Source organism: Corythoichthys intestinalis, chromosome 9, assembly GCF_030265065.1.
Source record: "Corythoichthys intestinalis isolate RoL2023-P3 chromosome 9, ASM3026506v1, whole genome shotgun sequence".
Taxonomy (NCBI): Eukaryota; Metazoa; Chordata; class Actinopteri; order Syngnathiformes; family Syngnathidae; genus Corythoichthys; species Corythoichthys intestinalis.
Genome location: NC_080403.1, coordinates 4,419,864 through 4,431,136, shown reverse-complemented (window position 1 = coordinate 4,431,136; position 11,273 = coordinate 4,419,864). Strand labels below are relative to the sequence as shown.

At 38.5% G+C, this 11,273-nt stretch overlaps 1 protein-coding gene across 1 annotated transcript in view; it reads left to right on the top strand.

Moving 5' to 3' along the window:
• Positions 1 to 11,273, top strand: part of slc6a11b (solute carrier family 6 member 11b) — a 78,943-nt gene that overhangs the window by 44,790 nt on the left and 22,880 nt on the right. Inside the window, exons 10-11 of the mRNA XM_057845016.1 lie at positions 1,870 to 1,982; positions 3,301 to 3,438. Coding sequence (XP_057700999.1) covers positions 1,870 to 1,982; positions 3,301 to 3,438 — 251 coding nt within the window. The remainder of the gene's footprint in view (positions 1 to 1,869; positions 1,983 to 3,300; positions 3,439 to 11,273) is intronic.

Genomic DNA, 11,273 nt, shown 5'->3' with positions numbered 1-11,273 from the left:
AGCGCCCAATGAGTGCTTAGTGTTCACTTCTCGGTCGCAGGTTAGAATAGAATAGAATAGAATAGAATAGAATAGAATAGAATAGAATAGAATAGAATAGAATAGAATAGAATAGAATAGCCCTTTATTGTCATTATACAGTTGTACAATGAAATTGTGGAGCATCTCCCTTTCAGTGCAGGACAAGTTAAACCTCGAAAGTGGCTTGCAAGAATAAAAGTATAAAATCTAAATAAATACAAAATATGAGTGAGGTAGTCCTATGTTCAGACAGTGCAAATAATTGAAGTAGCAGCAGTTGACAGTGAATGCATTAAATTTTTAAATTAGATTTCTGGCTGTCAAAGAGGTCTAAATTCTTCTAACGAGGTCTAACGAGGCTCCACTCGTTACCTGTATTAATGGCACCTGTTTTAACTCATTATCGGTATAAAAGACAACTGTCCACAAGCTCAGTCAGTCACACGCCAAACTCCACTATGGCTAAGACCAAAGAGCTGTCGAAGGACACCAGAGACAAAATTGTAGACCTGCACCAGGCTGGGAAGACTGAATCTGCAATAGGTAAAAGGCTTGGTGTAAAGAAATCAACGGTGGGAGCAATTATTAAAAAATGGAAGACATACAAGACCACTGATAATCTCGCTCGATCTGGGGCTCCATGCAAGATCTCACCCCGTGGTGTCAAAGTGATAACAAGAACGGTGAGCAAAAATCCCAGAACCACACAGGAGGACCTAGTGAATGACCGACAGAGAGCTGGGACCACATTACAAAGACTACTATCAGTAATACAATGCGCCGCCAGGGACTCAAATCCTGCACTGCCAGACGTGTCCCCATGCTGAAGAAAGTACACGTCCAGGCCCGTCTGCGGTTCGCTAGAGAGCATTTGGATGATCCAGAAGAGGACTGGGAGAATGTGTTATGGTCAGATGAAACCAAAATAAAACTTGTTGGTAGAAGCACAGTTTCTTGTGTTTGGAGGAGAAAGAATACTGAATTGCATCCGAAGAACACCATACCCACTGTGAAGCATGGGGGTGGAAACATCATGCTTCGGGGCTGTTTTTCTGCAAAGGGACCAGGAGGACTGATCTATTTAAAGGAAAGAATGAATGGGGCCATGTATCGAGAGATTTTGAGTGAAAATCTCCTTCCATCAGCAAGGGCATTGAAGATGAGACCTGGCTGGGTCTTTCAGCATGGCAATGATCCCAAACACACAGCCAGGGCAACAAAGGAGTGGCTTCGTAAGAAGCATTTCAAGGTCCTGGAGTGGCCTAGCCAGTCTCCAGATCTCAACCCCATACAAAATTTGTGGAGGGAGTTGAAAGTGCGTGTTGCCCAACGACAGCCCCAAAACAACACTGCTCTAGAGGAGATCTGCATCGCGGAATGGGCCAAAATACCAGCAACAGTGTGTTAAAAGCTTGTGAAGAATTACAGAAATGTTTGGCTTCCGTTATTGTCAACAAAGGGTACATAACAAAGTATTGAGATGAACGTTTGGTATTGACCAAATACTTATTTTCCACCATGATTTGCAAATCAGTTCTTTAAAAATCAAACAATGTGATTTTCTGTTTTTTTTCCCCACATTCTGTCTCTCATGGTTGAGGTTTATCCATGTTGACAATTACAGGCCTCTCTAATATTTTCAAGTGGGAGAACTTGCACAATTATGGTTGATAAAATACTTATTTGCCCCACTGTATTATTGTGCGATCTATCCTAGGGTCAACCTAAAATACCTCCTTTTTTAACCACAAACTAGCGGTGCGCCCTATCTGCAGTAGCGACCTATACAGTAATGGTAGATCTGTCTCTGCCTCATGTCAATGTTGAAATAGTGATTTTTGTTTTCAGGTCCTGGCCTTGCCTTCATTGCATACCCAAAAGCTGTGACCATGATGCCTCTGTCTCCACTTTGGGCCTGTCTATTCTTTATGATGCTGATCTTTCTTGGACTGGACAGTCAAGTGAGTGCAACCAATGACAATATATGCAAATCTACGAGGAAATAAACATACCTGTATGTGCAATATTTTGGTGGTATGTAATCGTTAAGACAACAACATATTTGTGTAAAGTAATATTTAACTAACCTCTTATTATGTGGTAATAACTACTGCACATTAATGAGAGTGCAGTAATATGTATTGAACACATACTGTACTGTAGTAGTTTAATACTGTATGTAAGCATTGAACACTCGTGATAGAATTCCATTAATCTTTATTAGCCAGGTATGTTAGAAGAACAATGAAATGTGGTTATACCCACGATATAACTTCTTAAATATTTTTCTTTACGACCCACCTAGAAAAACATACAACATTTCGCTGTTGCTTTTGGCGTATATCGATTGATCAAACCTACCTGAGGGAAAGAGCTAGAAAAGCTAGTAACCAGGATGTAGCTGGCAAAATCCTGAGTCCATCTCCCAAAATTAAATTCCTGTGTCAATGAACATGTCAGCACTAAAACAGATAGTCCTTGTGTCATTCTGTTCGAACTAGACAGTCAAATTGCTTCATCTTGTTGTCAATATTACAATCTCTGGAGAGATGCTCTAATACAAAGGATGGCGAAAGTTTCGATGACAATTATTGTCAATTATAACTTACACCTCCCACCTGTGCATTGGGGAGGGGGTAGAGTGATTGCAAGAGTCTGGACAAGATTTACTTTATATTTTTACTGTTCATAGCATTTTTTAAAAGACAATGTCACTGCGATACATAAATGAACATGACAGCACTATGCAGTACAAAGATCACAACTGGTGACAAAATGGCAGACGAGACACTGTTACGCAACTTAAAAAAAAAAAAAAAAGCCACTGGAGACAAAACGGCGGATAAGGCTATGGCGTCTTAAAGTTGAAGTCACGTAACTGGGGTACGGTATAACCTGGGGACTACCTGTGGTTAAATTAGCTGCTGGAACACTATTAATGAATTAAATTTTAAATGAAACTGAAAAAACACAAAATTTGCAAGATACATTCAGAGTTGTCCGGCCCACATTGCAATCAGACAGACCAAAATTTTATTAACGAGTTCACCTAACGGTCCTAACCTATTCAAACATGATTTGAAGAAATTTGAGTAACAACCACTCAATCATTGATTTATAACATAAACAAAGACACACTCTCCTTAATGACTGAATGACTTGGCCTTAATGACAGCCAGTGAGTTAATGAAAACGTAAATGTAGTAATTGCATAATGTATGTACATTAAATTTAGTTGTCCTATTAGTGTAACCCACACCGTATTGTTTTGTTGTCCAGTTTGTGTGTGTGGAAAGCCTGGTGACGGCTGTGGTGGATATGTACCCAGAGACGTTCAGGAGAGGCTACCGCAGAGAACTGCTGATTCTTGGCATGTCTATTGCTTCTTTCCTTATCGGACTCATCATGTGTACAGAGGTGAGACTTGACTATCACACTCAATGTGTATGCAGTGGTGCTATGAGATAGGAGTTTAATTTCGGGCCGGGCCGCAGGACATGGTTTCTTTTTAAAATAAGGATTTTTTTTTTAATTGTGATCTTCAAAAAAAAAAAAAAAAACTCTTAGATATTTCTGGTGTGCCTAATTTGGCCACAAAGTGACAGTATCAAAAATATGATACTCTCACGGAGAAAAATTAAGACTTAACTCAACTACTGTACCTGACAGTCTGCAGCCTGGCCAGGTAATGAAAGACTTTTTACACTTGTACACAGGAATGTTCATGGATGGACAGACTTAAACGCTGAACGTAGACAATTGATATTACTCACTTTGGACTCAGATTTCAGCCCGTTTAACTGGACAGAACACAATTGACATTTTGTAAATGAAACACTTGGTGTGGGGTATGATACAATAACTCATGTAAATGCAAAGAAAGTTTTTTTTCTTTTTTTCTCTTGATTTAAAAAAAATACGTACAAGAATGATAGGTATCCAACTTGAGCATTTCAGGTCAACTTACTGTAGGCTAGGTTCATACTGCAGGTCTTAATGCACGAATCCGATTTTTCCGTGTTTTTTCCTGGTCACTTTCGTATGTGGTTTAAATCCGATGTGGGCCATATTTTTCCAGAATGTCGCGGCGGTCTGAACTGTCAAATCTGCCAAATCGGAATTCATGCAGCAATTATGTCATCAAAGAGCGAGAGAGACTGCGCGCTACGATAGCGGTGGAGCTGTGCGTTAGCGCCTAGCTTGCATTGAACAGGCCTTTTGGGGAAGGGTCGGGCTTGACAACAGTCATAAAAAAATGTACATGGGTTGAAGACAAGCCTGAGAATGATCGGTTTTCTCTCTGCTCTGTATGAGCAATATTTCAAGATCGTTTACACGGCCGTGAGTCGGGGGTAACTGCCCGTATGTGTGTGTGACATGCACGGACAGTGCGTGCATGCTATCGATCCATATAAATTTTGAGTATAAGCCTAAACGTGGATTATTTATGTCTGTTATTTGTGTCCTCTTTTTGGAAATTAAAATATGATCTCCCTGGAATGACGGATGACAGCCAGCATGTGTAGTCATTTGTTTTGATGCTTCTTCTTGCTCAGCGCGTGTCAGACTGCGAATTAGTGCACATGCGTAATACTTGAACAGTCTCAATGGACAAAGGCGGTTTGAACGGGCACACCAGAAAAACAGACATGACAAAAAAATCGGATTTGTGCAACAAGACCTGCGGTATGAACCTAGCCATATTCTCTGGTCGTGGTTTCGTGTTACCTTGCTCCAGAAGGATCACCATGGTCTAATCCACAAACATGTTATGATAATATTTTATTCAAAATGTACAGTTAAATTTAATGCAGTGTATACCTGTGGAGCTGGAATTGATGCTTTGGATTATATCGTAAACTCCCAAGGAGGAATGCAGATTGAGTTTTTGAGGGACAGTAGATGTTGTTCTCCAAATGGTTGAATTTGGGGTGATAATAATTTCACCTCGATAACAACAAAAGGGAGTGCAGTCATGCATTATATTGTTTCAACTCATATGGCTTGTACATCACTTATTATTTAAATGTCTTTCGCCCAAATGAGCAGTTGGACAGGAAATAGTCTCATTTCGATATATGAGATAATCGTTGTAAAATGCCAGATCACTCGATGTTGGTTTTAACTTTTAGAGGAACACAAAACTGCTTGGCTTAAAAAACAATGGACAGCATAATCAGGGCAAACAGATTATTTTAAGGAATGTCCCTTCTCATACTTTTTCAAATGACCAGTTTCAATTTGTTGTTTTAGTATTTGTTGACCTATGTTAATAATGAACAAACGATGTATGATATTTATGAAGATATTTGGATATATATTTTGTTAGTTATGGTTTGGATAATTAGTTTATGATGCAACTACCGTATTTTCTGCTCTATAAGGCGCATCGGAGTATACTGTAAGGCGGACCTTCAATGAATGGCCTATTATAAAACTGTTTTCAGATATTATAAGGCGCAGTAGTGCGTGTGGTACTAGTGGTTGGAGTTGCATTATACATCCACTAGATGGTGGTGCCGTAAAGGGAATGTCATACCATGATTACCCAATATTAAGCCATATATAAAGCGCACCGGATTATAAGGCGCCCTGTCTGACTTTGAGAAAATTAAGGCTTTTAGGTGCACCTTATAGTGCGGAGAATACAGTAGTTTATGATGCAACTATATCCTATGATTGCGGAAAAAGAAAAGAGAGGAAAACAATAAACAAACCTTATTTGAACTCGGAGTTATACACAATGTGAAAAGACAGGCCGAGAAAAAATACCCCAAGGGACACTGGGTGACTAGTGATGAAAAGACTGGTCGACTAGATATTAGAATTAGAAAAGAGAAATAAAGTAAGGTGGCATGGTGGCTGAGTGGTTAGCACGTCTGCCTCACAGTTCTAAGATCAAGGGTTCAATCCCGGGCTTCGGCCTTCCTGTGTGGAGTTTGCATGTTCTCCCCGTGCCTGCGTGGGTTTCCTCCAGGAACTCCGGTTTCCTCCCACATCCCAAAAACATGCTTGGTAGGCTGATTGAACACTCTAAATTGTCCGTAGGTATGAGTGTGTGCGTGAATGGTTGTATGTCTCCTTGTGCCCTGCAATTGGCTGGCAACCAGTTCAGGGTGTCCCCTGCCTACTGCCCCGAGTTAGCTGGGATAGGCTCAAACACCTCCGCGACCCTCATGAGGAAAAGCGGGATGGAAAATGAATGAATGAATGAAATAAAGTAAGAACAAGTGGTAAGTAGAGTGAAAAACAGGGGATAGGACTCAGTGGCTCTACTTCCCCCAGCATTATAGCTCCTAGGGCAGCTTAGACTGAACTGTGAGTCTAGTCTGTTTTCAACTAGCCTGACCATAAGCTTTGTCAAATACGAACGTTTTTAGTCTAATCTTAAATGTACAGACTGTGTCGGCCTCTTTAATATTAGCTGGAATCTGATTCCATATGACAGGAGCTTGGTGACTTAAGGCTCGAGCTCCTATTGTACTTTAAGAGACCCTGGGAACTACCAGTATACCTGCATTCTGAGAACGAAGTGTTCTGTTGGGGTGGTCTGGAACCAGAGCATCTGTGAGATAAGATGGCCCCAAACCATTAATGGTCTTAAATGTAAGAAGGAGGATTTTAAATTTTAATTCTAAACTCGACTGGAAGCCAGTGAAGGGCTTGGAGCACAGGGGTGATTGCTCTCTTCTATTACTTCCTGTTAAAAGTCTTGCTGCTGCGTTCTGGACTAGCTGAAGACCTTATAGGGAACTTTTAGGACAAGCTGCGAGTAAAGAGTTACAGTAATCCAATCTAGATGTAACGAGCGCGTGAATTAATTTTTCTGCATCGCTTTTAGACAGAATATTTCTAATTTTGGCTATGTTGCGCTGGTGAAAAAAGGCTGTTCTTCAGGTTTATTTAATATGAGCTTTAAATTATAGGTCTGGGTCAAATAGAACTCCTAGATTTTTAACTGTGATGCTGGAGGCTACACTCACATTGTCCAGAGATTAATAGGGGGCTTATCTCCGTCATAGCTGACCGAGTGGAAATACAGACAAAGAGTTTTTCCGTTGAAAATTCTTTTGAATAAATGCGTAAATCTCTCAATTCTTTATAGATATGGACGTAAAACAGTCTCAATTCTTGGTTAAAAGCAAAAAAACGGGCAGTTAGCTTGTATTTTTCATAAATATGTCAAATGTGCTGCTATTCTTTAAGCCACTGTAGCGCCGCCTTATCACCACAAAGAGATTTTTATATTGAAAATTCTTGGGAATAAATGCGTAAATCCCTGAATTCTTTAAAGATATGGACGTAAAACGGTATCAATTCTTTGTTAAAAGAGCAAAAAACTGGGCAGTTAGCATATATTTTATGTGAATATGTCGAATGTGCTGCTTGTCTTTAAGCTACTGTAGCGCCGCCTTATCACCACAAAGAGCTTTTTCCGTTGAAAATTATTCTGAATAAGTGCTTAAATCCTTGAATTCTTTATAGATATGGACGTAAAACAGTCTCGATTATTGGTTATAAGCAAAAAATACGTGTAGTCAGCATTTATTTTACGTAAATATTGCGAACGATGACGCCAGTGCCTTAGCGGCTAATTTCTCCCATTGATTTTTTTCACAACGTTTCAAAATGCATGCCTGGTACAAAAGATATAATAATTATCTTGAATCCTCGAGCAAATCACTCCTGAGACAATCCTTCCTGTTTGTATGCGGTACAGATTTCGTGATTTTTCAACCTAAATCCGGCGTTACATCGCTTTGTGCGTATGCTTGAGAATAATTCCTCTTGATGGGTGTGGGCAGGCCCCCTACTTGAAGGCATGGCGCAGTGTCTGAGGGTTGTGACCCGTGGATATAATTATGAAGTCTATGCTCCTGAATTGGCTATTTATGGAGACATGGGCTAGGCACCTTGTCAAGTGAGATGTGTTTGCGATATGGAGCGGCTTTGGAACACAACTTTTTTATTAACTCCAGACTCACCAACCGTACTTTTAAGTGGGACCTATCTAATAGAATAGAATAGAATAGAATAGAATAGAATAGAATAGAATAGAATAGAATAGAATAGAATAGAATAGAATAGAATTCCCCTTTATTGTCATTTTACAGTTGTACAATGAAATTGTGGAGCATCTCCCTTTACAGTGCAGGACAAGTAAAAATCTCGAAAGTAGCTCACAAGAATAAAAGTGTAAAATCTAAATAAATACAAAATATGTAAGAGGTAGTCCTATATTCAGGCAGATTACAAATGGAGCAGGCAGTTAGATAAAATATGCGCGATTCTAATTTTTCCAATTCAATACTAGTATTAAGTTCAGTTGTGAGGTTGGTAAAATGAAGGAATTTTAATTTGAAATGTGCAAGCATAAATGGTCTATTAAAGATTTTTGTGAACTGAAGTTGAGAATTTATATTCTATTTAAAGAGGATTATGTCTCGAGTCGTTTTTCGCTTTGAACCTGTCCAGAATTTGAGATCAATGTTTGCGCAGTTGAGGTCTGGTACTCTTCCTCTGGAGTCCTTGGTCGATTTTACTCAGTTACAGAAGAGGGAAAGGACATATTGTATTATGTCAGCTAAATGAGTTTGAAAATGAAATGCACTTTTCCTTTGTTGTCTACTTTATTGTGATTCGGGAAAGCTTTTATTTTGTAAAGTGTTTGATGTAGCTGTATATTTGGATGAAAAGTCAGTTGAAGAAATACTTAAATGTTTTATTTCAAGTGAAAGCCATTTTGCCTTGTCCAATTTTTGATAAGTGTTGGCTGCTACACAAGAGGACATTTTTTGTCTGATTGTGAGTGTGTGCCTTTCTGTTTGTTTATTTTTCTGGTGTCTAATAAGCCCAGGGGCACCTTTATTTTGAAGCTGACCAGCATGTTTCTAAAATCAATACAACGGTATGCTTGACTTGATACCGAAACTGCAACCTTGTGGGTAAAAAATATTAAATATATTCCTTGACTTTCAAAAACAGTACATAATCAATATATGGCGGGAAACACAGACAAGGCTGAAAAAGCAGTTTCTGCTCTTGCACCCCTCTTTAAAATAAACTGCTGTACTTTAAGCCAAAAGAACTGTTGTGTTTGATAGAACAACATGTCTATAGGCTGCCATAGTGGATTAATGGCGCAATAAGCCCAAGAACTATTTTTAATTTGTCCGTTTTACCCTGGAAACCCCTGTTTACAGACGTCATGCAATCGCTTTTGTTTCAACCTAGCCATAAAAAGAAGGTAAGTAATCGTATTTACCGGTATTATTCGAAATGTCTGTCATTTGTAGCTTGAATTGTTAGAATGATTAATTGATAGTTAAAAAAAAAAAAAAAAAAACGACTTTAAAAAATTATTCACTCACATATTTTAAACTTTTAAACAAATTACATCACAATGAAAAAATTGGCATCTGTAAAAAAGTCACTTCATAACGATCGCTTAAATGTGTTTTTTTCGTTACTGTTGCATTTTCCCCAATACTTTAGATGATAATCGATCCAAAGAAAAACTGAAAAAAAAAAAGTTTAAAAGGGTAAATGTATGAAAATTAAAAATTTCGATTACTCCTTGATGTCTGCAATTTCTGCATTGTTATATTACCATGTTTCACCCATAAAATCCCCCAAAAATCCAGCTGTGGCCATTCACAGCTGTGTCTTGACACTCAGTGATACTTGCTACATGGAGTTTTTGAAACGAAAAGAGGTAAGTACTTGATAATATCTCGTTAAAATCATGGCGTTTTTAATTATGCTCTTGTGTGCGCTCACCTCCAGTTAGGGATTATTATTATTATTTTTTAAATGCCCCCCCGTTCAAAATTTTTCTTCCCCCAGAAAATTGCGATTTTAAGCTTTCCAGTGATGCATATAGGACAATTTTGAAATTTGGCCAAATTTGTGGTCTCAGAGTGGAACTTCAAGTCACCTGTGTGTTTTCCACCATGTTTAAAACTAGTTTACCTTAAACATTGTTAAAATTAAGTTGATATTAATATTAGGACCAATATATTGCACGTTTGTCAACCAAACCGCACCTATTTATAACATAAATATGGTCATGTTTTCTGATTTAGTTTGTCCATCAGAGAAGGCCTCGCTGGCAGTGACAGTCTATCACTTTAATATTGGTTGGCCAGGTGAAAATGTTGCTTGTTGTTTAGTTCACTACGGTCATACAGTTCTCAAGTTTATTCACACAAGTCAAAGCAAAAAAAAAAAAAAATTAATGTGGCCACATACCTTGAAAAGTTCAAGTCCCAAATCAGGGTCACTTCTCAAAGTACCACTGTATTTTATTTTGTTTATAATGTATTTGTAATTACCAGGCCATTTGGTACGTTCATTTTTTGTTAACCTACTTTTACGCCACAATTAGAAGTCAATCGTTTTCACGTCCATTATACTTCATCATCATCATCATCGTCGTTATCATCATCATCGCCATCTGATGGGGCCATCAGGTACAAAACATTTGATGCAGGTGCTTATGTGTATAAAACCTTACAGTTTTGCAAAGTGTAATTTCTGTTCGGATTGAATATGTTTTACTAGATTTTCAATAAAATACGCTGTAAATTGATACTGTATATCTGGATCAGCAGTCACCCCTTCCATGAGATTCAGGTCATCTTTTTGTATTTTGCAATAACAACCTTTCCTTATATCACTTGCTAAAAGCTTCTCCTGCTTCTATAAGCACTGCACTCCTTCCACCCACGCTTTAACAATTCTCTACTCTACAGGGTCCATAAGTGCCATTAAATGTGAAAACATAACTGATTGCCCGATGCTGAAGGTTCACGACAAATGCTTTATTCCTCCTTTACAGCTGATATTTCCAGTGATTTACTAGTTAGCCATTCAGCTTTCTCTTGCCGAATGGCTCCAATATGCTAAAATAGACAATATTTACAGCCAGTTTTACACGTCTGCCCATTTTAACTGCTGCAAAAGAGCTCTCATTGATTAATTACTATTAGAATTGTAGAGGATGATGTTTAAATGGTCCCACAGGAGGCTATGGAGCATTGAATTGAAACATTGGACCAAGTGCTGAGATTCTCTGTTTACGAGCAAATAGGTCAGACCTCTGATGTAACATTCATGGGAGATTTATTCATGAGCGTCCTTTTAGTAGAGGAGAACAGAGGAGTTGTCTTAAAGGAATCTATAGCGGTACTGTAAAAAAGACTGTTAGGATCTGTGTTTTGGTCGTCTCCCTGTCTCATGTTTGTTTCTCT